This window comes from Arvicanthis niloticus, chromosome 18 (genome assembly GCF_011762505.2).
Source record: "Arvicanthis niloticus isolate mArvNil1 chromosome 18, mArvNil1.pat.X, whole genome shotgun sequence".
Lineage (NCBI taxonomy): Eukaryota > Metazoa > Chordata > Mammalia > Rodentia > Muridae > Arvicanthis > Arvicanthis niloticus.
In genome coordinates this window covers 32,222,726-32,249,523 of record NC_047675.1, presented here as the reverse complement: position 1 = coordinate 32,249,523, position 26,798 = coordinate 32,222,726, and the positions used below count along the sequence as shown (strand labels likewise).

At 45.9% G+C, this 26,798-nt stretch overlaps 3 protein-coding genes across 22 annotated transcripts in view; 1 reads left to right on the top strand and 2 right to left on the bottom strand.

The window, feature by feature from the left end:
• Positions 1-455: 455 nt before the first annotated feature.
• Positions 456-6,670, bottom strand: LOC143434970 (uncharacterized). Of its 17 annotated transcripts, none has more exons than XM_076915811.1 (5): positions 5,171-5,309; positions 4,699-4,867; positions 4,238-4,362; positions 3,411-3,485; positions 2,321-3,277 (listed from the first exon to the last, which is right to left on the bottom strand). In XM_076915811.1, exons 2-5 carry the CDS (start codon positions 4,838-4,840, stop codon positions 3,113-3,115), a joined length of 507 nt encoding a protein of 168 aa, XP_076771926.1. In that variant the 5' UTR covers positions 4,841-4,867; positions 5,171-5,309; the 3' UTR covers positions 2,321-3,112. The 17 variants fall into 17 exon arrangements, 12 of the variants coding, with proteins under 12 accessions (XP_076771928.1, XP_076771929.1, XP_076771934.1 ...); XM_076915812.1 differs by having other exon boundaries at positions 4,699-4,864; positions 5,171-5,269; XM_076915813.1 differs by lacking the exons at positions 2,321-3,277; positions 4,238-4,362 and adding an exon at positions 456-1,040 and having other exon boundaries at positions 5,171-5,303.
• Esrp2 (epithelial splicing regulatory protein 2) lies at positions 5,276-11,830 on the top strand. Of its 2 annotated transcripts, none has more exons than XM_034522987.2 (15): positions 5,276-5,476; positions 5,560-5,688; positions 7,115-7,228; positions 7,327-7,441; positions 7,740-7,838; positions 8,041-8,095; positions 8,170-8,277; positions 8,351-8,483; positions 8,563-8,605; positions 8,746-9,047; positions 9,147-9,359; positions 9,454-9,652; positions 9,787-9,973; positions 10,256-10,421; positions 10,501-11,830. In XM_034522987.2, the coding sequence occupies exons 1-15, from the start codon at positions 5,276-5,278 to the stop codon at positions 10,588-10,590; spliced, it is 2,154 nt and encodes a 717-aa protein (XP_034378878.1). In that variant the 3' UTR covers positions 10,591-11,830. The 2 variants fall into 2 exon arrangements, with proteins under 2 accessions (XP_034378878.1, XP_034378877.1); XM_034522986.2 differs by having other exon boundaries at positions 8,167-8,277.
• The window catches only part of Nfatc3 (nuclear factor of activated T cells 3), a 76,196-nt gene continuing 61,005 nt past the window's right edge, over positions 11,608-26,798 (bottom strand). The window contains exons 10-12 of one of the 3 annotated variants that reach the window (XR_013104878.1): positions 24,695-24,798; positions 18,942-19,024; positions 11,608-14,252 (exon numbers count right to left, since the gene is read on the bottom strand). Coding sequence is in view for 2 of the 3 variants with exons in the window: in XM_034522985.2 (XP_034378876.1) it covers positions 14,128-14,252 (125 nt within the window). In the remaining variant the exon portion in view is untranslated. The remainder of the gene's footprint in view (positions 14,253-18,941; positions 19,025-24,694; positions 24,799-26,798) is intronic. The other 2 variants (XM_076915808.1, XM_034522985.2) reach the window with 2 other exon arrangements.

Genomic DNA, 26,798 nt, shown 5'->3' with positions numbered 1-26,798 from the left:
CAGGTAAACATACAATGCACAGCTATACATGCAGGCAAAACATCAATAAACACAAAATAAAATAATACAAAAAAAAATATCTTAAAAATAAAATAAGAAGCCGGGCGGTGGTGGCGCACGCCTTTAATCCCAGCACTTGGGAGGCAGAGGCAGGTGGATTTCTGAGTTCGAGGCTAGCCTGGTCTACAGAGTGAGTTCCAGGACAGCCAGGACTACACAGAGAAACCCTGCCTCAAAAAATAAATAAATAAATAAATAAATAAATAAATAAATAAATAAAATAAAAATATCAACCTGTGTCTAGGCTCATTGCTGGTCAAATTTCTGAGAATGAATCAGTGAGTACTTGGTCATAAGCAGGACACCTATACTACCCCCTCCATGGCTCAGAAAACATCAAGGTAGAGGCAGAAAGAAGAGAGTTCACAGGAGTACTATAAAACTGACTAAAGATGGGCATGGTAGCACACGTCTTTAATCCCAGCACTCAGGGGGCAAAGGCAGGCAGATCTCTGAGTTTCGAGGCCAGCCTGGCCTACAAACTGAGTTCCAGACACAAACCCTGTCTTGAAAAACCAAACCAGGGCTAGAGAGATGGTTCAGCGGTTAGGAGCACTGATTGCTCTTCCAGTGGGTGCAGGGATGAGTATAGGCAGAATGTGTTATATACGTGTATGAGATTGTCGATTAGCAGATTCAATCTTGTGTCTCAGGAATCACATGTAGACTCTGAAGACAGAGGGAACCGCTTGGCTGGTAGCATTAAGGCACTCCCTTTCAGTCCTTGATGATTGCCCACGGAGAAATGTATGCTCTAACCCATTACCCTCACCCTTCTAAATCCCTCTTCGCTCAAACAGGTTAAAGCCAGAGTCAGCGCGCCCTCTGGTGGTAGTAAGCGATTATGCAAGGACTCGAAGATGACAGCAGGCTGGCTATTCCTAGTTACCCAGAAGACCCTTGTAAGAGGGGTTAGCTGGAAGCAGCTGATGAAGAATAATGATCCTCTTGTCGAATCTTGTTCTATTGCAGGATATTTTCTGGTCAAAAAGAAAGAAGACAGTTTTCCTCCATCCCTATTAATATAAAAGTTTATAACAACACCCCCCTGCCCACCCACGTGAGTGACAGTGGTCAAACTGTATTTTTCGCAGAACCTTGTGTGCACTCCCTTGAAACATAGTCCTTTCTTCTTAGAATACCTGCTATAGTAGGTACTTTTTTTTTTTTTTTTTTTTTGGTTTTTTGAGACAGGGTTTTTCTGTGTAGCCCTGGCTGTCCTGGAACTCACTCTGTAGACCAGGCTGGCCTTGAACTCAGAAATCCACCTGAAAAAAATAAAATAAAATAAAATAAAAAAAAGAAAAAAAAGAAATCCACCTGCCTCTGCCTCCCAAGTGCTGGGACTAAAGGCATGCACCACCACTGCCTGGCGGTACTTTTTTTTTTATAGTAGGTACTTTAAGAGGTGAAAATATCGAGGAAGAGTAGAGGCAGGCTGGGAGGAAAAGGCATGAAAGTTTACTATTGCTGGCACAGAAAGCAGAAGCAGGGCAGAAGAGATGGCTCCAAAGTTAGGACACCATTGCTCTTACTGAGAACCCTGATTCAATTCCCAGTACCCACAAGTGACTCCAGTTCTAAGGGGTCTGATACCTTTTGATTGTTGTGAACACCAGGCATGCATATGGTACACACATATACTTGCAGGCAAAATACTCATACACGTTTGTACTGGCTGGCTTTTTTTGTCAATTTTATACAAGCTGGAGTTACTACAGAGAAAGAAGCCTCAGTTGAGGAAATGCCCCCAGGAGATCCAGCTATAAGGCATTTTCTCAATTAGTGATCAAGGATGGGAGAGCCCATTGTAGGTGGTGCCATCCCTGGGCTGGTAGTCCTAGGTTCTCTAAAAAGCAAGACAGGAAGCAGCACCCTCCAAGGCCTCTGCATCAGCTCCTGCCTCCAGGATCCTGTCCTGTGTGAGTTTCTGTCCTGACCTCCTTTGGTGATGAACAGCAATGTCGAAATGTAAGCTAAATAAACCCTTTCCTCCCCAACTTGCTTCTTGGTCATGATGTTTTGTGCAGGAATACAAACCCTAAGACACAGATTAAATTTTATAAATAAATAAAATAAGAAAAAGAAAGTGGCCGGGCAGTGGTGGCACACGCCTTTAGTCCCAGCACTTGGGAGGCAGAGGCAGGTGGATTTCTGAGTTCGAGGCCAGCCTGGTCTACAGAGTGAGTTCCAGGACAGCCAGGGCTACACAGAGAAACCCTGTCTCAAAAGAAAAAGAAAAAAAAAAAAAGCAAGCAAGCAAGAAAGGAAGAAAGAAAGAGAAAGTGGTGTCACACACCTTTAGTCCCAGCACTGGGTTGGCAGAAACAGGCAGATCTCTAGGAGTTGGAGGCCAGCCTGGTCTACAAGCAAGTTCCAGTACTGTCAAAAACCAATAAACAAACAAACAAACTTAGTACACAGGCAGAGTCTTACAGAAAAAGTTTTAAGTCGGCTTCATGGAGTACGGTAAGGAGTATGAAGTTGTCTTTTAAATGACAGTGTGATCTAGGACTCATTATTTGTTTTGAGACAGGGTCTCTGTATGCAGGCTGTTCTAGACCGGGCTAGCCTTGATCTGACAGAGATCCACTGTTCTCTACTGGAATTAAAGCCAAGTACTAACTACCGTACTTGGCAATAAATGATGATTTTGACGTTTGTTTTTCGAGACGGTTTCTCTCTAACTCTTGTTGGCCTCGAACTCAAGAGATCCCCCTGCCTCTGCTTCCCCAGTCCTGGGATTAAAGGCAGGAGCCACCATCCTCTGATTAAATAATTCATTTTTAAAATGTATTTATGTTTGCTTATCTAGCAGCTCCCGGTGGCCTGGAACTCCTGTGGTGATTGCAAACCCATACTCAGCTACTAATCTTGTTGATTTAGCTTTGTTGATTTAGCACCTGGAACTTTCAAAACTTAGACCAAGATATCTAGGATCTTGTAGCCATCCTCTGGCCTCTGTTTTTTGAATACAGAGGCACTTCTAGCTGGGTTCCTAAGTACTTGGGAAGTGAAGGCAAGAAAATCATATTTGCAAGGTCATCCTCCATTATTTAGCGAGTCCATGGGTACATGACAGCCAGGTATAAAAACAAAATGAGGGTGTAAGAGAGTTTGCTTGAGTTCTGTGCCCAGGATCCATATGTTGGAAGGAGAGAACCACCTCCCACAGCTGTTCTCTGACCTCCACACACGCGCTGTGGCACGTACGTGCCTACACAAAAACAAATAAATGTGATAAAAAAAATCAAAGACTTTGGAAATTCTGGAATTGTTTAATATGGGGAATGTCTGGATGAGTGCACCAAAGTTGAAGCCCAGTACTGTCGGCTTTTCAGGTTGGTTACCTTGCAGAAATCTGGGCGGAGCCGCTTCTTTCCAGGGGGGTTCAGGACAGCCAGGGATCTCACAGTCGACGGTCTCTGGAGAATCGGGAGACAAGGTCTACACGTTGAACGAATTGGGGGAGCCTAGCTGGGAGGTTGTGAATTGGCAGAAACCGATAACCGGTAGCACTGGACCGGTAGCACTGACACGGTGCAGGGATGCCAAGGCTCTGCCTCACTGAACCAGAGCGAAGACCTTGAAGTTTAAATAACCAGAGTGGTGGGGCGTGGCGAGTAGAAGGAACTAGTTGGAAGGGAGTGTCCTACCGGAAAGCCTGGACTGACGCAGGCGCGCTCCGGAATGGGAGGGAGGAGGGGAGGAGCTTTGCCTCAAGGTTTCGCTGGGTTCCTAGAGCAAATATTTGACATTCCAGGCTTATCGTAGTAGGGAGCCTCAGTAGGCGGGCTCCGGGTGGGTCGCCCCGAGAAGCATTGCTGGGTACGCACAGCAACCACTTTCCACGACATCGGGTCACTGTGTTCCTGCGCTATCGTGTGGGAAAACCCAGGAGGCGCACTATCCATTCTAGGTTCTCTGGCTCCGCACGACCTTCCTTGGGCATGAGTTGGGAATGCACCCGGGTTCTGGGCTGCCTTTTATCCCAGACTGATATGAAAAACCCCGCTTTCCCAAACACACGCGAGGTTCTTCAGCCTCGGCATGCTGTATTCTAAGTTCCACGGCAGGCTATAGCTCTTTACTCTCGCCAGATTTCTAATTACAGTTGAGTAGATGGAAAACTATCCTGAGCCCACAGGGCGTCCTGGAAACAGTAAGGGAGTCTCACCAAACTGTATGGGGCGAACGGGACTAGTCTGAACTGGGTTGGGATGCAGACTCCGGTACACAGCTCAACTCTAGCCGCTGCCAGCCAGAGTGCTTTCAATAGCCAGATAACACTTCTAGCAACATCTAAGAGACAAAAACAAGCAGGCAAACCCCAAGTGGGGTCGGTAGGCTGAACCTCCAGACCTCTAGCAGCTGACACAGCCTCATTTAGGATACAGCTCTCTAAGGTTTGAGGCGAGGTTCTCCAACCCTGGCATCAAGGCCTGGGCCTTCAGGTCCACAGTAACTTGCGCTTTGCACTGCCGTTACTACGCCGACTCTAACACCTGTACAGACACGTCCTTCTCTGTGATCTCTGGTGACCGCCCACAGGTCTAAGAACCCTTGATCTTCACCGCCCTTCCTTTCCCCCAACGGATCTCTCCCACCGCCATCCAGTGGATACCTGGTTGCACTCACTGTCGGCTTTTGAGCCTTTGTGCCTTCCATTAACCTCAAGCCAGACGTCGCGACCCTTACAGTCCCTAGATGGCCTCCCGTTGACTTCCACGGGTCTCGCCTGACCCCTTGCGGAATGGAAATGGCCTCTGATCCTGCACATTCTTTTGCGGAGGACTCATAGCGCCTGCTGGAGAGGAAGTAGGAGAAAAGAATGGCTTCGTCCCAGGAGTCTCACTGGACAGCACTAAGAGGTGGGACTCCAGCTGCCGAGCGCACGCCCCGGCAGAAGTGAGCTCTTGCCTCCCGGGCAGGGTTCTGGCCCTCCCGCCAGGTTCCCTGGGCCGCCCTGATCACGTGGCCTCTCCGGGCCGCAGGTAACTCGCTCAAGTAGGCTGGGATCGGCAGCCGCGCCGCCCAGCCCCAAAGGGCACGGCGGGCGGGTCCCTGCAGCTCCCACTACACCCCGCCGCAGGTGCCGCCCCCAACACACCGGATCCCGCCCAAGCTCGTCTGTCTGCTGTCGGTCGGTACGTGCGTGCGCCTCGTCGGTCCGCGTGTGTGTGCCTGTGGCCGAGCGCCCCCTTCCTCTGCGGCCATGACTCCACCGCCGCCGCCGCCGCCCCCACCCCCGGGCCCAGATCCCGCAGTAGACTCCGCCACAGACCCCTGTCCCGAACCCCAGTCGCTGGTTGTTTTGTTCGGGGCCACTGCTGGTGCGCTGGGGCCGGACCTAGGCTCGGACGAGACCGACTTGATCCTCCTAGTTTGGCAAGTGGTGGAGCCGCGCAGCCGACAGGTAGGGCGGAAAGAGGGGACATCGGGACGCTTTAGGGCCTGTTGAGGCACAGCCGCTCATTGGGTTACCCCTGGTGCTTTTAGGTGGGGACGTTGCACAAGTCGCTAGTTCGCGCCGAAGCGGCTGCCCTGAGTCCACAGTGCCGCGAGGCGAGCGGACTCAGCGCAGACAGCCTAGCGCGGGCGGAGTCCCTGGACAAGGTGTTGCAGCAGGTGAGCGTGGGGGCCTATGTGGGTGGTGGAACTGCGAAGTGGCAGGGACGCTATCTCCCCCCCCGTGGGAGGGGGAGGGCAGGAGAGGAGGCCCGGAGGACGCGACCCACTGGCACAGACAGGATCTTGTTTGAAACTTTAGATCGACTACCGCGTGGACGCGTGCTAGGCCATTCCCAGAGACAGCTTACCTTCCAACCTTTACATGCATCTACTCCTGCCGAGGGAGTTGACAATAGCGGCAGAGGGATCCACTCCGCGAGGTCCCCTTCTCTCCCTCCCACTCTCCGCTAGCAGAGGACGCCTCAGAAATAGGGTCAAGGGGCTCAGGTTTGGCCGTAGATCCCTTGGCCTCTGCTCTCCTGGGAACCGCTGAAGCGAGGGCGTCGGGCGGTGTCTGCCTCAGGGGCAGACGCCTCTAGGTGAGGGCGGCTGGTTTAGGCCTGTCCCAGCTGACTGGCCAGGCGTGGGTGGGTGCTGTCCGTACATTATCCAGGGGCTACATGCCCAATGAACGCAAGGCCTAGGGGCATGCCCCCCGCCCCCCCCCGCGCGCCCTGCCCAAGTGGGAGTGAGTCTCACTATTTTCTCTGTCTGCACTGTTGCTCACCCCATGACTGAGTTGTAATGAGTGTTCGTCCCCTTAGAAGCATAGATTCTTTCCAACTCTGGTTCTTCATGAGGAACATACAGATGCTGAATCTGAGCAGTGTTACAGAAGGGCTCCAGGCCTACTGCTCACCTGGGAGGGTGCTGTAGAAAATCTGGGTGCCTTGCTCTGTCGGTCTTAGATTGAAAAGTGTCACAGAATTGCCAGGTAAGGACAGGATCATGCTGGATAGCCTTCCGAGTGCCACCCCCTCCATGAGCAAACAGTTCAGTGCCAGTTAGTTGGTCGATAGGGTGTGGGTCAAAGCTCAGGCTGTGTCCAAGTATGAAGCTCTGTCCTTGGTGTTTCTCTGTTCCTGGGTTGGTCAGACCAAGGGGCGGGGCTGCCACTGACCATGAGCCTTTTGGCCCTCGGGCAGGTGTGAACCTCCCCCACCTGTCTGAGGGTGGTGCCTGATCCAGGACAGGTTTAACCTGCTCTGCCCCTCCCCTCCCCACCTGCTTGCCTCACTCCACCAGGTGTTTGCTCTGGCCCGACTCCAGACTCCTGGAGTGTGTTTGATGGGGGCTTGGGTTATGTGCGGCTGTTCTCTTTGGCCTAGAGGAGGTGACAGTGGAGTAGGGCAAGGGTGGGGATTAGGAGCCTGGGATTTAGGGCAAGGCCTTCTACTTCCCAGGCAGGGTAGGGTTGAACATCCTGCTGAACTAGCTTTGCAGCCTGAGTCCCTCCCTCCTCCTACCTCCCTCCCCCCCCACCCCCCCAGTTTCAGCTGCCTAGCTGTGAATCTATGTCTGAGTCTCCACTCCCTGTCCTTAGTTCTCACAGCTGGTGAGCAGGGATGTGGCTCTGCTGGGCGGGGGCCCCTATGTGCTCTGCACTGATGGGCAGCAGCTGTTGCGACAGGTTCTGCATCCTGAGGCCTCCAGGAAGGTATGTCATTGATGGCACATGGGTAAGGTTGGGTTCCCAAAGCCCCTGTTGTAAACACCTTAGGTTACCTATTCATCCCCACTCCCATGTGCTCCCAGAACCTGGTGCTCCCCGACACCTTCTTCTCCTTCTACGACCTCCGCAGAGAATTCCATGTGCAGCACCCAAGCACCTGCTCCGCCAGAGACCTCACAGTGGGCACCATGGCACAGGGTATCTGTGACCCATCAGAATTAAGGTGGAGGGGTGACTAACATGTCCAAGCATGTGCACGATGCCATATGGGTTGTATTAATGTAGGCAAGTCTATGCTTTTGGCCTCATTCTTTAGGGTACCCATGTCTGTATCTATGCTGGGATCCATTTGGAATGTAGACATGTTTAGTCTGAGGACCTGTAGGTACATGTATGAACTGGGCCAGATCTAGTGTTTGCCAGGATTCTCTGGGTGTTTGGGAGTAACGTGGGATATGTGGATCTAGACCTCAGTTGTCACTTCCTCTGCCTATAGACTTGGGACTAGAAACAGATGCTACAGAAGATGACTTTGGGGTCTGGGAAGTGAAGACTATGGTAGCTGTTATTCTCCACCTACTTGAGGGGCCCAATGGTAAGATTCTTGCCCTGCTTGTCAGCTATGATCAGCCATTACTTCCTCAGAGTTCTCTCGCAGACTTGTGACCTCTAAGAGAACACAAGGTGGAAACCCCCCTGTCACCTCCTCATTTCCCTCACCTGTCCTATTTTTGCAGAGCTTGGTGGGGAGACTTCCTCCACCAGACCCTGCTGACCCCCATGCCATCTCCTCTCAGGTCAGTTGTTCTCGAAGCCAGAGGTGGTAAAGCAGAAATATGAGACGGGGCCTTGGTGAGTGTGGGAGCAGGGTTGGGGGTGACAATCTTTGAACAGCTCTCTGATCCTGTGCCCTACCCCCACAGCAGCAAGGCTGATGTGGTGGACAATGAGACTGTAGTACGGGCCCGTGGGTTGCCCTGGCAGTCATCAGACCAGGATGTGGCTCGATTCTTCAAAGGGCTCAACATTGCCAGGTGGGTGTGGCAGGATGGGAGGGGTAAGTGGGCATGCCTACCCAGGAGGCACTAACAACACCCGGCTCCACAGGGGTGGTGTGGCCCTCTGTCTCAACGCCCAGGGCCGCAGAAATGGCGAGGCCCTCATCCGATTCGTGGACAGCGAGCAGCGGGACCTAGCGCTGCAGAGACACAAACACCACATGGGTGTCCGCTATATTGAGGTGGGGCTTTTGGCTAAAAGTGGAGCAGGGCAAAGCTAAGTAAGGACTGAGACCTATGGGCTGCTTTCTATACCTGCAGGTATATAAAGCCACAGGGGAGGAATTTGTAAAGATCGCAGGGGGTGAGTGTGTCCATAGAAGGCCCTAGTTCTCTTTTGCCTTGATCTGTGTCCCATTTCCCACACTCACTGTCTCTTGGGTTTCCTGTGGGTGCATGTTACAAGGATTATATCGGCAAGGGACTCCTGTCCTTCCAACCTAGGCACATCACTAGAGGTGGCCCGTTTCCTATCACGAGAAGATCAAGTGATCCTGAGGCTACGGGGACTGCCTTTTTCAGCTGGGCCAACAGATGTTCTAGGATTCCTGGGGCCAGAATGCCCAGTGACTGGGGGTGCTGATGGGCTGCTCTTTGTGCGCCACCCTGATGGCAGGCCTACTGGGGATGCCTTTGCTCTCTTTGCCTGTGAGGAACTGGCACAGGCTGCTCTGCGCAGGCACAAAGGCATGCTGGGTAAGCGATACATTGAACTCTTCAGGAGCACTGCAGCTGAGGTGCAGCAGGTGAGCATTCACGGCTCCTCGTGCCCTAAAGTGCTGCTTCTTCAGCATGTGACTTGGGTCCCCTACTTAGGGTGACAAACCTGTTGCCTTTCTTACTAGGTCCTTAACCGCTATGCAACCAGCCCACTCCTTCCCACACTGACTGCTCCGCTGCTGCCCATTCCCTTCCCACTGGCAGGAGGAACTGGGAGGGACTGTGTACGCCTTCGAGGCCTGCCCTACACAGCCACTATTGAAGACATTCTGAGTTTCCTAGGAGAGGCAGCAGCTGACATACGGCCTCATGGTGTGCACATGGTGCTCAACCAACAGGTGAGACTACCGTTAGGAAGGGCATCTACATTGGATGTGTTAGGAGTGAGGCACTTTTATATGTGACAGACTGCTTACAAGGTGATGTGCACAGGGCCGGCCATCTGGTGATGCCTTCATCCAGATGATGTCAGTGGAACGAGCTCTGGCTGCTGCCCAGCGGTGCCACAAGAAGATGATGAAAGAACGCTATGTGGAAGTAGTCCCTTGTTCCACAGAGGAGATGAGTCGTGTGCTGATGGGGGGTTCCTTGAGCCGCAGTGGCATGTCCCCTCCACCCTGCAAACTGCCCTGTGAGTGCTTCTTGGGCTAGAGGAAGAAGCAAGTGGGAGCCAGGCTGTTCTAAGTTATCACTTTCTATTCCATTTCTGGTTACCCTATCCAGGGTAACTGGCTCTTGATAAATGTGCTCTTTCCTTGTCTCTAGGCCTCTCACCACCTACCTATGCCACCTTCCAGGCCACCCCAGCCCTCATTCCAACAGAGACAACAGCACTATATCCCTCGTCTGCACTGCTTCCAGCTGCCAGGGTACCTGCTGCTGCCACTCCTCTAGCCTACTACCCAGGGCCAGCCACTCAGCTCTACATGAACTACACAGCCTACTACCCCAGGTATCTTGCTGCTTGGACAGCCTCAGACCTCCTGTCACCACTTAGGGAAAGATCCTGACTCATTTCTGGCCAAGATAATCCAAGATCTGTTGAAAATCAGAATTCATTTTGAGATGGGAAAGGAGTTATAGGTGTGGGATAACAGACTGAGGATATTGCTGCAGAGACAGAGAGTTCAGAAAGTACGAAGGATCAAACACAAGGCACAGGCACAGGAGAGGATGGTCTTGGTCTAGGCTATAGATGGGACTTATGACTAAGTTCCTGTTTCTCTCACCCTAGCCCCCCGGTCTCTCCCACTACTGTGGGCTACCTCACCACACCTCCTACTGCCTTGGCCTCCACGCCCACCACAATGTTGTCACAGCCAGGAGCCCTGGTCCGAATGCAGGGAGTCCCATACACAGCTGGTATGAAGGATCTGCTCAGTGTCTTTCAAGCCTATCAGGTGAGGTTGTGTTGTAGGAGGGCTCGAGGGCCTAGCTGAGCCTGGAGCTCCAACTCCTAAATATGTGTAACTTCTGCAGCTGGCTCCTGATGACTACACCACTTTGATGCCTGTTGGTGACCCACCTCGAACTGTGCTACAAGCCCCCAAGGAGTGGGTGTGTTTGTAGAAGAGGAAACCAGGAAGCAGAGTAATGTGGCCAGCTAACAAGCCTTTCCTGAGTCCAGAGCACCCTCAATCCAGCAGCTTCTTTCTGGCTTGTCAAAAGCTCTAAAAGGCACCTGGAAAAGACCAAGCTCAGCACCACTCTCCTTCCTCCCCTATATCCCCGTTTCTCTGCCTGCTTACTCTAATGATGATGGATGGCTACCTTACAGGCGGGGCTGGAGATGTGATGGGGCTGTTATATTTCTGATGGTGTGACAGCCAGAAAACCTCCTGTCTTTGGCCCTCAAATACTGAGTTTGAAGGGTGCACAGCAGGCCTGTTTCTGTTAAGGCCTGGTACCTTTAATATTTATGACTCTGGGCAATTCAGGAGTCAGTCCACTTGAGCCTGACTCTAGAGGCTCTGCCTGTCTACTCTCCTTATCCTTCCATGAGGCAGGAAGGCATCAAGTGAGCACTCTCTCTCAGGATACCTGGACTCAGAAGTGCCAGGGGTGGCTTCACAGTTAAGTATGCTGACCTTGCTCCAACCAGGCCCAAGAAGGGATGATAAATCACTAGCTGACTGGTTCACACACGCCTGTAACCTCAGCACTCAGGAGGCAGAGACAGGAGAACTGCCTCAAATTCAAATCCAGCCTGTTCTACATAGCCAAGGCTGTATAGCCCCCTACCATAAACAAAACCCCAAGCTATTCTAGATTGTGCTGCTGAAATATCCCCAGTGAATACCAGAGGGCAGGTAGCACATGTAAACTCAGGTTAAAGAGGACTTTGCCAACTTTTTCTTGCAACACTTGGAAGACCAGTTGTCCAGAAGCTAGTCAACACCATGACATGTCCTTTGCACTGATTAAACGGTGCAGAACTCAAGCCTTAGAAGGAATTTTGAACTCTTTTTATCTTCTTGTAAAGCAAATGAAAGTTCCTGGTCAAGCGGACTCTTAAAAAGCCAAAGAGCCTTTGGCCCAGAGGGCTCCACACCAGCCCCAGGTGGAGAAAAACTCAGATTTCAAGGAGACTGTTGATCTGTCACTGTTTATTTCAGCACTGTAACTGAGGAGGAGCCTGAACTGCTGGCTCGTCTTCCCTTTGTATTTGTATAAGGAGCACTGCACTCCTATAAAAGATTTTAAAATACAAAATGTACAAGAAAACACAATCCCAAGTGCTGTAAACATAACCAAGAACCAATTTCTTCACCTACACATCTGTTCTATAAAACACAAGGTTTCAACTTGAGCCCATGTGTTCTACATGTTAAAAACTGGGCTTCTCGGCTAGGCCCAGCAGAGTTCTCGTGATACTGGCTGGCCCTGGGTGTTGGTGGGTTGTACCCAGGGTAGCAGCACCACATGTGAACCCAAACATTTTTCTAGTAAACAGAAGGCTGCTCCTTCATTCCTCAACCCAAGCTCTAGTACATGTGAGAGGGAAGGGTGTGTGCTACCACATGCCCAGTTGCTCAGTGCTGCTACTGGAAATCAATTTGCATAGTCCAATGGATGTGTGCTCGACCACCACTATTCTGCAAAGATTTAAGTTTCTATCTACAAAGCCAAAAAATATGACTCTTACATGAAAGCTTATACAAAGCTAATACAAAACCATTACATAGAATACAAAGCTCTATTTTAAAATCTAACCTGTTTTAAATAGGAAAGCATTTCTAATGCTACAGGCATCAAGGTATTTAAAAGGCATCAAAATTTGGTGCATAGCAACTCTGGATCATAGAGGCTTTTATTCTTGAAGGCAGCAAAGCAGCACCCCCAAGGGGTCTTGCCAATGACCCCATATGAGGCAACTGCCCCAGGGGAAAGAAGAAGCAAATTTGGCCAAATCTCTGCAAGTTCACCTGAGAGGCCAATGCCCTTTAGAGGAAGCTGTGGGCTACCAACCATGGGGCCCCTAAAGTAAATCTCACTATTCACACTCATTGATATAAAATTCACCTTCAGAGAAATTTGGAAAATATCTAGCCCCAAGAGTGGCCAGAGCAATGTGCTGATAAGACTGTTCTCTAACCTTAAGGAAGAAATGTAAAGCATTGTGTTAAAAACAAACACATCTCTCATCTTGAATCAGTACCTCCTACCCTGCTTACTAGGGGTGGTAGGCAACAGGCCAGCTCCTGCTTAGTAGGCCTGATGTAGCCTTAGTAAAGACAGACAGCCCCTACCATCAAGGGTTACAATCACCTAGAGTAACAGCATTAAGTCTTCAGCCAGTGCAGCACAGTGTCTCACTTATAGGCACTCAATTTGCTTCCTGAATGAATGAAAGTACAATATTTCAATTGAAAACAGACTGTAAAATTCAGGGACTTTAAAAGGGGAGAGTAAAGGCAGGGTCTGCGAACAGTCCTTTGGTAGACAGCAGGCTGGAGTTTCTGCTGGCCCCTGCCTTGGACACAGACCTCACCAGCAGCAGCAGCAGCACCACCACGTCTTTGGTGTGGAAGGACAGGTCTGATACCACCTCATTTCAGGATGTGTCTCAAAGCCTTGTAGAGGAAAGGCTGGCTTTTAGGTCATATAGCCAGGACACCATGGGACAGAATCATCGCAGGCTGTAGACAGGAGATAAGCTTTCTATGCCATGTGAATCTTAAAGCCTCCTTGGCTGGAGTCCTTCATTTTCTCTGCCTCTCCTATTACACAGCTCATTCATACTTAGCTCCTAACACTGCTGGCCTGACCTCAAGGAGTTAAAGCTGCAAATCCTTAAACTATCAGGATACTGGCTTCAAAGACTACAGTCTAAAGGCAGAGGCTCCCACTTGAAAAATTAGGTAGAAAATAACTACCTAAGCTAAAACCCTACCTTTGAAATTCACCTTACAAATGACCGTTTAACCCAAGGTCCTGAGGGGCGGGGAGAAAGCTTGGACATGGAGCTAGTGGAAAAATTGCTTAATAACTACCTAAGTTACAAAAGGCTATGTTCTGGAATGTATTCATATCCCAACACTTCAATGATGGAATGGTCTTCTCAATTTACCTAGCATTTTATTTATAAAGAGTATGAGCTACATTTGGCTTTATTTCCTATGAGTCTATGAAAGGCTTCAGAATGCATGCTAAGTTTCTGAGGTGTAAGTGTGGGCTTAGGATATTTTTTTTTTGTCTGCATCTGGAAGGTTTTTATCAAAAGTTCTATTTTAAAAATACCATCAAAACTAAAGGGCTCTTCAAATGACCAGAAAGCAGTACAAATTACTAATCCTAGCTATGCAACCAGGTCACCTGCAAGAGCAGCACCTCTGAAATAGAGCCTGCTCATTCACACTCAAAGCACCCATCATATAAAAGATCCTATTTAAATATATATATATATAAAAAGCAAAGCTCATTTTCCCACAGCATAAACAGCTGATGCTGTTCCTGTTCTTCTACAAACTCTGCCCAAGGCTTAAGGTGAAGGAATGCTGCTTTTCCCGAAGTGAGTCCGACTCCTGCAACAGAGTCTGAAGTCTGGTTGGAAACTCAAGTTCCAGGAGAGAAGCAGGCTGAGCAGGTGGTGGCGGGCACAAAGCTTCACTGAGCACTGTTAGAGCTCATCAGATCTGGGGACTCTGGACCTGGGAGAGGAGCGTCTCTGATCACCTCTGGGGCTTGGGAAACAGAAATCTGGGACATGTCTCTCCCAATAATCTCGTTCACTAAAAAAGAAAAAGAAGAGTGATTAGCAACTTCAAAGGAACATCATATGAGGTTTTCACTTGCTCTCTTAGACATTTTCCTTCAGATGGCTTTGAGTGAAGGTGAAGGCAGCACTTGACGATTGCTTGCTGACTGACACTGAGGATGAAAGCATCATTCCTCAAGGGGCTGAAGGTCCCCCTTTCTTCCCTGTAATTTCAGTTTGGACTTTTAAGCAATGGCTGAGAACAGGCAACCTTTTGTTAAAATATATTTTACTTTATGTGTATGAATGTCTGCACACCATGCACTTTATGCCTGGTGCCCTTGGAGGTCAGAAGAGTTCCCCTAGAAGTGGAGTTACAGGTGGCTGTGAACCACAATGTAGGTGCTGGGAATCAAATCCAGTCCTCAGCAAGAGCAGCAGGCCATCTTTTTGTTTGTTTTTAGAGACAGGGTTTCTCTGTGTAGCCCTGGCTGTCCTGAAACTTGCTCTGTAGGTCAGGCTGGCTTCAAACTCAGAGATAAGTCTGCCTTTGACTCCCAAGTGCTGGGGGGGGGGGGAAGGGGGCGAGCGACAGAGAGAGAGAGCGAGCGGGAGAGAGAGAGAGTGAGTGGGTGTGTGTGTGTGTGTGTGTGTGTGTGTGTGTGTGTGTGTGTTGGGGTCAGGGGGCAGCTGGAGATCAGTAGTTAAGTGCACTGACTGCTCTTCCAGAGGTCCTGAGTTCAATTCCCAGCAACCATATGGTTGCTCACAACATCTAACTAGGATTTGAAGCCCTCTTCTAGCATGTGTGTGTACATGTAGATAGAACACTTACATACATAAATAAATACATCTTTAAAGGCATGTACCCCCACTGCCTAGCAAGTGTTCTTTACTGGTAAGGCATCTCCTTAGCTCCCACAGAAACATTCTTATCCTCACTCCAAAAGCTCATGCTACAAGCAGAGCTGATTGGTACTGTAAAAAATAAATGTTCAGGGGTAACTTCTGATGCAATGCCTTGCTTTTTTTTTTGACTTCTTAGGGCACTAGGCATGAATGTGGTACAAGGCATACATGCAGGCAAAACCCATACACATAAAATTTTTCCAAAATTTTTAAAAAGTAAATATTCACCTTATTCTAACTTTTCCTACTTTAAATTCCTCTGGGAAAGTTTTCCCTTTTGGTTTCCCACAGTGCTACCTAACAATATAAAGTGAAAGAAATGTTTTGGGCTGGAGAGATGGTTCAGCGGTTAAGAGCACTGACTGTTCTTCCAGAGGTCCTGGAATTCCCAGCAACCACATGGTAGCTTACAACCATCTGTAACGGGATCCATACCCTTTTCTGGTGTGTCTGAAGAAAGCAATGGTGTACTCATATACATTAAAGAAAGAAAGAAAAGAAAAGAAAAGAAAAAGAAAAAGAAAAAGAAAAAGAAAAGAAATGGTTTTAGCCAGAGCGAACCACCAAGCTTTAGGGGTGCTTTGTTGTTTTGTCCTAATACATGTACCCTTTATTATGTGGGGGCATTTGTATATATGTAGTTCTTTCTAATTACGGGCTCTTGCTTTCTCTTATGTGCCCAAAACCTCAGAAAGTACAATATTTGTGAGGCAAATGCCATAAATTTCCATTTAAAAGAAAAAAGTAAAAAAGCTGGCTGGGTGTGGTGGCTCACACAAGTAATCCCCAGCACACAGGAAGCCAATCTAGACAGACAAGACAGAGGGAGCTCCCGGCCAGGTTGGGCTAGAGAGTGATACCCTGTCCTCCCCTAAAAACTAATAAAAAGAGAAGAACCAACAAGAAGGGAGATAAAAAAAAAAAAAAAAAAAGACAAAACACAACACAGTTCTTCTCATATAGCATTTCCTGTCTCACTTTTCCTTTCTTCTGGAGGGTGAGGATTGGGGTGGTTGTTTTGTCTTAGAAGACAAGGTCTTACTGATGTAGCCTAAACTGGGGATCCTTCTGTTCCAGTCTCCAGACGGCTAGGATTATAGGTATCTACTACCATACCTAGCCTTTCTTTTCAACTAAAGATTCCACTCCTGGGGCAGAAGAGATGACTTAGCAGTTAAGAACACTTGCTGTTTTTACAGAAGACCCAGGTTTGGTTCCCAGCACTCACAAGGCAGCTCACAAGCATCTGTAACTCCAGTTCCAGGGGATCCCATACCCTCTTCCAGCTTCCCCAGGAGTGCACATAATGTGTAGGCAAAACATTCAGACACATAAAAGAAGTCATTTAAAAATTTTAAAGATTCTACTTCTATATATATGCACAAGTTGATTTAAAAAGTTTTAAGATAACTATTTCTAGGACTGGAGAGATGGTGTAGTAGTAGTTAAGAGTACTGGCTGCTCTTCCAAAGGAACTAAGTTCAATTCCCAACACCAACATGGCAGCTCACAAATGTTTGTAACTCCAGTTCCAGGGAATCTGGCATCTTTACACAAACATATAAGTACAAACAGGCACAACATCAATGTATATAAAATAAAAAAACAATTAAAATCAAAGAAAAAGAAAAAAAATAACTATTTCTGACTTGGGAGGCAGAAGCAAGCTGATCTGAGTTCAGCCATGGGATGACCTCTGGAGCTTGTTAGCTGTCTACCTAGCTTGAAAGACTTGTCTTAAAAGAAATAAGGTGGAGAGTAAGGAGTGACACACACACACACACACACACACACACACACACACACCCTCCCTCCCCTCTTCTTCTCTTGCCCATACATATGTTCATTCAAAACTCTCCCTCTTCTCTTCTTTTCTTTTTTTTCTTCTCTTCTCTCTCCCCCTTCTGTCCCTCCTTCCTTCCCTCCCTCTCCTCCTGGGATTACAAGCATGCAACAACATACCCAGATGCAACTTCAATTTTCACTTCATTCTGAATGTATATATTCATTCACTTATTTGTATCATAGTTTACAAATTATACAAGATGCTTTTACATTTCTGTCATTTTCAGATGGCAAAAGATCCCTACTGTAATGTACCATTTTCTTCTTTGTTTTTGGTATTTTGAGACAGTTTCTCTATGCATCTCTCCATGTCCTAGAACTCTCTAAACTGGCTTGAATTCAGAGATCCTCCTGACTCTTGAATGTAAAATTAAAGGTGTGTGCTACCATGCCCAGCTCCTTCTTGTATTAATTTATTTATTGAGACAGGGTCTCACTGTGTAGACCAGGCTGGCCTTGAATTCAGATGTCCACCAGCTTCTTCTTCAAAGGTGTGTGATACCATGTCAGGCCATTTTCTTCCCTTCAAAGAATAAAATGAACTAAAAGCCAAAAGTAAAAAGTCAATGGTCCTAATACCAGAGACAACAGATTCTGTAGGTCACAGCATCTGGCCCAGTTTAGCAGCCCAAAGTTCTTAACTCCCAACACCTAAATTTGTCTGTGTTAGCACAACACAAGTAAAAACCACCAACAGTATCTGCATTACCAAAACAACAGTAATGACAACAACAAAATGTTCTTTAGGAAATGTTCAAATTAGCAGTGCTCTGAACTGTCCTACACAGCAGAACAGGGTGTTATATAGTCACAGGCCCCTCCTTTAAAGACATTTCCCATGCAAAAGGATTCAAAGTTGTATTTCACAATAACTGGTATGGTAAAAAACCAAATTAACAAACAAACAAAACCCCTCAAAACCAGATGAGGAGGAACAAAGTGGCCAGGGTATATTTTTGGAATACTTACAAATATACAAAAACTCAGGTGGCTTTTGGGTCCCTTCACTCCCCGGCCCTGACAGTTTCTCTGTGTAACAGCTCTGGCTATCCTGGAACTCACAAAGATCTGCTTGTCTCTGCCTCTGGGGTATTGGGATTAAAGGAGTATACTACCACAGCCTGGCTTGGTTTGGTTTTTGGGACAGGGTCTCTTTATATAGTCCTTGCTGTCCTGGAGTTAGCTATGTAGACCAGGCTGGCCTCAAACTTACAGAGACACTCCTGCCTCTACCTTATGTCAAGACTGTCAAAATAATTTTTCCTCCCCTTTTTTGGGCAGGATGGTATCAAGGACTGATTCAAAGGGCCTTTCTTTCATCTTTGTAATGGATTTTGGGTCCTATTTGGACTCTTATTTAATCTCAGCAGAGGAAGAGACAGGTGGATCTTTTGTGAACTCTAGGCTAGCCTGGTCAACATAGTGAGTTCCAGTACAATCAGAGTTACATACTAGAGACATCCTGTCTCAAGGTGGTGAGAGGGGTATGGGAGAGCCATTTAGGTTGGACGTGGGAGGATCAGGAGGTCAAGGATAGCTTGAACTACATTAGAATGTCTCAAAAACTATTTTTTTGTTAACTTCTTAAAATCCAATCAGTGTGCCTTCTCAAGCTAAAGACAGAAATAAATTCTAAAATATTTAGCAGATATCCGGATTTTTTTGCTGTCTTTTTTTTGGTGGTGGTGGGGGTGTTGACTGAGACAAAGTCTTTCTATAAAGCCCTAGAACTCACTATGTAGATCAGGCTGGTCTCCAACTCACAAAAATCTACCTTCTCTGCTTCTCACGTGTTGGGATTAAAGGCATGCTCCACCACATGCAGCATGATGCATTCCTCACTGGTAACTGAAGTTTATTTAGCTAGACACTTGGCAATTCAGTTTTAGAGTGCGTCTCAGCTTCCCTTGTGAAGATCGCTCCAATGTGATATGACAAAAAGGGAGAGTATGTCTTGCTCATCACCTACCTGGCTTTCTTCTTCTCCCTTTCCTCCACTCCTTTCAGTGGACTAAGATTTAGTCATCAAAGTGATAACTGCTTTTGATAAAACTTAGGAGAAAGAGAAACAAGGAATCAAAAGGAATCTTAATCTCTGAACTACTAGGAGATACAAGAGAACCCTATTCTAATTAATTCATTATAATCTGGGCTCCCCATTATGCTAGCTTAACAAATATTAACAGAAATAAAGACCAAGTATTACTCCCATGCCTTTAATCCTGACATTCAGAAGGTAAAGGCAGGTGAATCTCTAAATTCAAGGCCAGTTTGGTGTACATCCCAGTTCCAGACTAGGCATTTACATGGTGAGAACACATCTTAAAACAGACATGAAGTTCAATACCATAACGGCAACACAGAATATGTAGGTTTATGTATTTTTATATTATTTTTAAGGTCTATGTAGCCCTGGCTGTCCTGGAACTTGCTATGTCAAGGAAGCTGACCTTGAACTCAGAGATCCTTCTGCTTCTGCCTCCAGAGTGCTAGGATTAAAGTTCTGCATTAAGTAGGTATCTTAAGCAGATAATCAGCCTAAGCTTTTTCAACATTTCATCCTTTTGTTTTTGTTCTTACTTTTCTCTTGTTTGAAACAGTGTGTCCTACAGGCCTTGGCAGCCTCAAGTTTGCTATGCGACTGATCCTTCTGCCCCTACCTTCCAAGTGCCTTTAAAAAATTTTTCCTGAGACATGATTTTGCCATGTTGTTTAGTTTCTATTCTTGAGCTTAGACGATCTTCCTGCTTCATCCCCTCAGCCAGCTAGAACTGTAGAGCACGCCTATCCCCAGACCCACAGTGGGTCAATTCTCTTCTTACCACTAGACATTCAAGTTCATGTTCATACCTGAGCCTCGTTCTCAGTCCTAATATAATTTAAAATGTACCCTGATGGGTTGGAGAGATGGCCCAGCAGTTAAGAGCACTGGCTGCTCTTCTAGAGGTCCTGAGTTCAATTCCCAGCACCCACATGGTGGCTCACAGCCCTCTGTAATGGGATCTGATGCCTTCTGGCATGTAGGCATACATGCAGAGTACTCATATTACATAAAAATAAATAAATAAAATCTTAATAACTCTATAAAATTCTGAACTCTGTAAATCTTCCAAATATAGAATATACTGAAAATATGCATAATGACCAGAAGATAACCTTAGCTTTTTACACTAAGGGGTCTAACACTAGGTAAAGAAAAAGTGCTACATTATTTTTTTTTCACAACCAGTTAAGGGAGATGTAATACTAATGATTAAGATTTCATTCTGATAATCCCAGCACTTGGGAGGCAGAGGCAGGCAGATTTCTGAGTTCGAGGCCAGCCCTGTCTACAGAGTGAGTTCCAGGATATCCAAGGCTACACAGAGAAACCCTGTCTCGAAAAAAGAAAAAAAAAAAAAAAAAAAAAAAAAAAAAGATTTCATACTGACCTGGCCTGTGGTAAACACCTTTAATCCCAGCTCACAGGAGGCAGAGGCAAGCAGATCTCTAAGTCAGAGGCCAGCTTGGTCTACAAAGTAAGCTAAAGCTACATGGCAACACCCTGTCCCCCCAAAAAGATGCCATTCTGTTCTTAGGAGGCAAAGATAGGAAGACTGACAGTTCAAAGTCAGAGCCACGCATGGTAGTACACAGCTTTAATTCCAGCCCTCAGGAAGCAGAGGCAGGCAGATCCCTGAGTTCTAGGCCAGCCTAGTCTAGAGTGAGTTCCAGGCCAGTCAAATCTATCAAGAGAAACCCTGTCTCAAAAACAAAAACCAAAACAAGTCAGTTTGGACTATACAGGCAGAGGCAAGTGGATTTCTGTGAGTTCAAGGCCAGTATGGTCTGCAGAGTGTACCTTGTCTTGAAAAACAAACTAAACAACCAACCACCCATTCTACAAACAGCAAATCTGAAGCTGAGACTATAATACATGGTACTTGAAATAACATTCAAGTATTAGCCTGTACCCTTGCCTATCAGTGAAAGCTGAAATTTGAAAAGTAATTATTGGGCTGGAGAGATGGCTCAGAGGTTAGGAACACTGACTGCTCTTCCAGAGGTCCTGAGTTCAATTCCCAGCAACCACATGGTGGCTCACAACCATCTATAATGGAATCCGGTGCCCTCTTCTGGTGTGTCTGAAGACAGCAAACTCACATATATTAAATAAATACGATTAAAAAAAAAAAGAAAGAAAGAAAAGAAAAGTAATTATTTCTTTTCCAATTTGGCTTAAGACATGAAACTCAGAAGCTACCCTACACTCTTGCTATGCAGCATACATAGAGCCTCCTGCATGCTAGACAAGCATTTTATGACTAAGCCATATCCCTAGTCCCATAGAAACTAATCTCATTCTAACTAATTCTAACTAATCTCATTTACTGATAGCCCAAAAATATAATATTCTTGGGGCTAAACTTGATCTCTAAAGTTATAAATCATATGATTCACTCCCCTACATGTACTCCTTTGCCAGACCCTTAGCAAGACCCCTCGCTGTCCATCTACTTTCCATCAGTCACTGTCTTTTCCACTCCTGGATATTCTCTGTGTTTAATCTGGATAAGTTGGCATCTCAAGCAACAAGCAACCAAATAAGACATTAGACCCCACATTCCTTTCTATATCTAATTCTTTCACAGATTAACATTTTTTTTAAAAAAGTCATTATCATCTGTGTTTTCCTGCATCTGTCTGTTTAGCACATGTGTGGTAAACAGTGCCTGAAGAAGTCAGAAAAGGGAGTGAGATTCCCTGGAGCTGAGTGCAGGCTGTGGGTGCTGGGAACCAAACCCAGGCTCTCTGGAAGGGCAAGTACTCTTAACTGCTGAGCGAATTTTCCAGCCCAGAGTTTATCATTTGAAAGAGTTTGGTCTCTGCTCTGTGTTCTTACATTCTACTAACTATACACAGGTACTTTAAAAAAAAAATTCAACATAACTAGCGATGAACATCATTATTGACAAATTGCTAATCTACATATGGGAAGAACACAGGATTAAACACTAGAACTGGAACTCACTATGGAGACCAAGCAGACCTTGAACTCACAGAGATCCATCAATCTAACTCTGCCTGCCAAGTGCTGGCTGGAATAAAAGATACATACCAACCACTCCCAACACTAAATTATTTAAAGTTCTCTAGCTATAATTCTGTAGTTTTCCATACTGTGCTAATTTTCTGTTAACTTGACACAAGCTAGAATTATTTGAGATGAGTATATTTTCTTGAGAAAATGCTTCCAAAAATCAGGGTGCAGGTACACATGTAGGGCATTTCCATAATTAGTAATTGAAGTGGAAGGGCCCAGTCAATTGTGGGTGGAGCCACCCCTGGGCTGGTGGTCCTGAATTCTGTAAGAGAACAGGCTAAGAAAGCCACAGGGAGCAAACCAGCAAGCAGCATTCTTCCATGGCCTCTGTATCAGCTCCTGCCTCCAGGTTTTGTCCCTGCTTAAGTTCCTGCTGGCTCTAACTGCTTTTGATGATGAGCTGTTCTATGGAAATGTGAGTGAAATAAACCACTTCTTCCAAAAGCTGCTTTTGGTCACAGAGTTTCATCATAGCAATAGTAACTCTAAGACACACATCCTCCTCTAATTAACACTTCTGTTTCCATCACAGTTAGATAGGAATTACGTGATAGCAAAGTAATCCCAGCTTTTGAAAAAAGCCAGCAGCACTTGGGAGGCAGAGGCAGGCGGATTTCTGAGTTCGAGGCCAGCCTGGTCTACAGTGAGTTCCAGGACAGCCAGGACTACACAGAGAAACCCTGTCTCGAAAAACAAAAAAAAAAAAAAAACAAAAAACAAAAAAGAAAAAAAAGAAAAAAGCCAGAAATCCGGGTTCTATGGTTTTATCTGGTAGTCAAGAGATCTCAAACTCCTAAAATACTGGGGCTGGAGAGATGGCTCAGGAGTGTAGATTGTTCTTGCAAAGGTAATAGGTTCCATTTCCAGTACCCATGTGGTAGTGCATAGCCACCTATAACTCCAATTCCAGGGACCCAATCTTTTGTTGTCTAAAGATACCATACACCAGCCAGGGCTATACAGAGAAACCCTGTCTTCAAAACAAACAAACAAACAAACAAACAAACCAAAAATCAAACAAACAAACAAACAAAAAAAAAACCTCCAAAACCATACATATATGGTGTGCATACAGTAAGATCCAAAAATAGGATTTTATAAAAATCTTAACATCCTTAGTATTAATCATGCCATCTAAGGCCTTTTCTAAATTTAAGTTAATAGCAACTGATACTGTCTATAACTCTAGTTCTAGAAGATGGAGTGCACTTTTCTGGCCTTAAAGGGCACACATGGCAAACATGTAGTGCACAGAAATACATGCAAGCAAAATACCCATATGCATAAAAGGGAACAATCTTAAAAACCAAATGTAAATGCCATTTAGGTAACTGGAATCTAAATATCTTTAATTTCTATCACATGCTTCATCTCTCCCCAGCACTGAGGATTGAACCCAGGACATCTCTACATGCTAGACAGCCAAGCTCTGTAATAATTTTCTGTTTTAGGTGGAGCTGAGACATATGCCTTTAATCCCAGTATTATTGGGTGGAGGCAGAGGCAGAAGCACATCTCTGAGTTTAAGAACAGCTTCATCTAAATAGCAAGTTCTAGGCCACTCAGGGCTACACAGAGAGACTGTCCTAGAAGAAGAAAGAGTGGAGGAGATGACAACAAACAAAACCCAATTCTGAGACACTCTCACTATGTTTCCCAGTCGGTCCTTGAATTTGAGATCCTCTTGCTTCAGTCGCCTCAGTAGGTAGCTAGGAATATTATGGGTGCTCACAATCATGCTCACCTACATACTGTAAGTGTCTTTAAAAGAACCTGAAAAAGGAGCTGGTCTAATAGTGAGGGAAGACTGCAGACAGCACTGAGGTGGAGGCCAAAGGCCTGGTTCTATTTCACAGAACCTATGCTGTTACTATGGCTTTGGCCGTCTTCTAAGCAGAACAAGCGATGAACTCCAGGAGTACAAATGTGGGTCTAAAGGCAGACCAAGGATGGCTATCTCTAGAAACTGGACACACTTCATTTTTTAAAAATTGTATTCAGAGTGTGTGTCTGCGTGCGAGTGCTCACGTGCAACCAAATCTATGTGCTTGTGCCACAGTACATTCATGGAGGTTAGTGAACAACTTGAGGGAGCCAGTTCTCTTCTTCCATATGAGTCCTAGGGATGAAACTCAGGCTAGGCAAGAGGCAGGTAGCTTTATCCACTAAGTTATTTCACCAGCCCAGCAAACAAACTTACCTAAGCTACAAATAAGATTTATAGATACTGAGAAGTCTCCTTTGTTCTAACAAATCTATTTAAACACTCGCTTCTCATTAAAACTAGACTAAACTCTTGGGCCTGGTGGTAGCGGCGCATGCCTTTAATCCCAGCATTCAGGAGGCAAAGACAGGTGGACTTCTGAGTTCCAGGTCAGACTGGTCTATAGAGAGTAGTTCTAGAACAGCTAGGGCAGAGAGAAACCCTGTCAAAACAAAACAAAAAACCTAGAACTAAAATCTGCAGATCAGGTGTAGGAGCCTTGGTGTAAAAGTGAAAGTGTACCTACAAAGACAATGAATCGACCTACCAAGATGCCTGTGCATACCCCTCCTTTGTAGCACATGCAAATCCAGCCATGGCATGCAAATACCAGACTAGTGTACAAGAACAATGATACATTCCAATCAACACTCACCCTCTAGATTCTCCAGAAAGGAACTGGACATGAGAACTCACTGTGATTAGGCCATTTCTCTGTTGAACCTGATGGCTGGTGTTCCAAGTGAGACATAAACTGGTCTGTGTCAAAGAAGACAACATCACTACTGAATGGAACAAACCAGAGGGTGAACTTAATCCACTACACTGCACAGTATTGCTTTCTGTTTTGTTTCCTGAGTAAGAGAAATTAAATTCTCCTTTACTTATCAATTACTGTTATATATAATGGCTACCTACATTTTACTAGATAATCTAATACTGGAGTCCAGATAGTTTAGGTAATGGAATGATTTTTTTTGTTGTTCTTTTTTCTAGACAGGCATTCTCTGTGTAGCCCTGGCTATCCTGGTACTCACTCTGTAGACCAAGCTGCCTGGAACTAGGAGGTCCACCTGCTTCTGCTTCTTGAATGCTGGGATTAAAGATATTTGCCACCACTGCCAGGCTTAATAGATGATTTTTAATAAAAAAGATAATGTTTTTAAATATCACAGTAGATAAGAAGTTCCTTTGACCTATAAAAACTATTCTGGGTCTTTATTGTACAACTTCAAACATAAGAATTCAATTTCTGAAGGAAAGAATCTGTATGCAGCATCCATAAACATTAATTAATACCCTTATCTTAAGTAAACATAAGATGAGCCAATTTGTAGTAAATGTACTCTCACAAGGTGTTAAAAAACAACCCTAAGAAACTGTCATGTAATGTTTTTTTCAAAGATTTATTTATTTTAAATATGTGAGTATACTGTTGTCTTCAGACACGCCAGAAGAGAGCATCAGATCCCATTACAGATGGTTGTGAGCCACCATGTGGTTGCTGGGAATTGAACTCAGGACCTCAGGAAGAAGAGTCAGTGCTGTTAACCACTGAGCTATTTCTCCAGCCCCTTCATGTAATGTTTTTACTGCCTTAAGTTGTTGTTGGTTCAGATCCCATTACAGATGTTTGTGAGCCACCATGTCCTCCAGGGACCTAATACCCTCTTCTAGGCACTTGTACACACTCATGTACAAATACCAACCCACACACTCACCCACACATAATTAAAAATAAATCTTGAAAAAAATAAGAGTGATTTTCACTCACCTTCACTACTTAAAAAAAAAAAAAAAATCAAAGAGAACTCCTAACTCACTGCAAGGCATTACACAGTATCAAAATCAGACAGACACTATAAGAGGGTCGAGGGTATGACTAGTAGACAATTGCCTGGAATACACAAAACCTTGGAATTAATCTACAGCACTACAAAACAAAACAAAGGAGAAAACTACAGAATCTCCTTTAAAAACGTAGATGCAAGCTGGGTGATGGTGCACACCTTTAGTCCCAGCACTTGGAAGGCCGATGCAGGCAAATCTTTGAGTCCCAGGATAGCATGATCTACAGAGCTAGTTCCAAGGTAGCCAGAGCTACACAAAGAAACCCTGTCTCAACAAACAAAAAAAGCTGTCACAACAATATAAGCCTATAATCCCAACACTTACTAAACGAAGACAGAAAGATCAGGAGTTCAAGGCCAGCCCTAGCTTATACAGCTAGTTCAAGGCCACTCTTAAACTGCATGAGATTCTCAAAAAAAAAAAAAAGTTAGTAATGGGCTAGAGAGATAGCTCTGTGATAAAGAGCACTGGTCCCTCTGGGCTGAAAGGATCTGAAATGCTCTTCTGATCTCTACTGGCACCAACAGGAAAATATTCACCATAGCTTTCTCCATCCAGACTGTTCCCCTACAAAGACTGTTCCTATTGAGATTAGCTAAACCCATTTTGTTAATTCAGCTGTGTACAAGAACCCTGCCTCTTTGTTCAATAGTACATAATACACATGCTGAGCTTCTACAGTACTAAGGTTTCTTCATCAGAGAGCCACCCAACCCCAGCTTTCCCGTGTGTTCATGTCTGTCATTTCTTCATTCCTCTACTGCCCCAGCCAGGTCAAGTCCCTAGAGTTGTGCAAGGACCCAGTAAAGTGGTGCCTGGATGGGGTCCTGATCAGGAATATGAACATGGACTCACAACTACAAGGAACTCTTACTGGCCACACAAAAGAATGCTGCTGGCTGGGCAGC

Coding starts and splice junctions, on each gene's coding strand:
- Esrp2 (XM_034522986.2), top strand. CDS start 5,276: ATGACTCCACCGCCGCCGCCGCCGCCCCCACCCCCGGGCCCAGATCCC. Junction 5,477..5,559: donor TGGAGCCGCGCAGCCGACAG/GTAGGGCGGAAA, acceptor TGGTGCTTTTAG/GTGGGGACGTTGCACAAGTC. Junction 8,096..8,166: donor AAATATGAGACGGGGCCTTG/GTGAGTGTGGGA, acceptor CTACCCCCACAG/CAGCAAGGCTGATGTGGTGG.
- LOC143434970 (XM_076915809.1), bottom strand. CDS start 5,277: ATGGCCGCAGAGGAAGGGGGCGCTCGGCCACAGGCACACACACGCGGA. Junction 3,486..4,698: donor CAAAGGCTCAAAAGCCGACA/GTGAGTGCAACC, acceptor CCGATTCTCCAG/AGACCGTCGACTGTGAGATC. Junction 3,278..3,410: donor TCCGCCCAGATTTCTGCAAG/GTAACCAACCTG, acceptor GTTTTTGTGTAG/GCACGTACGTGCCACAGCGC.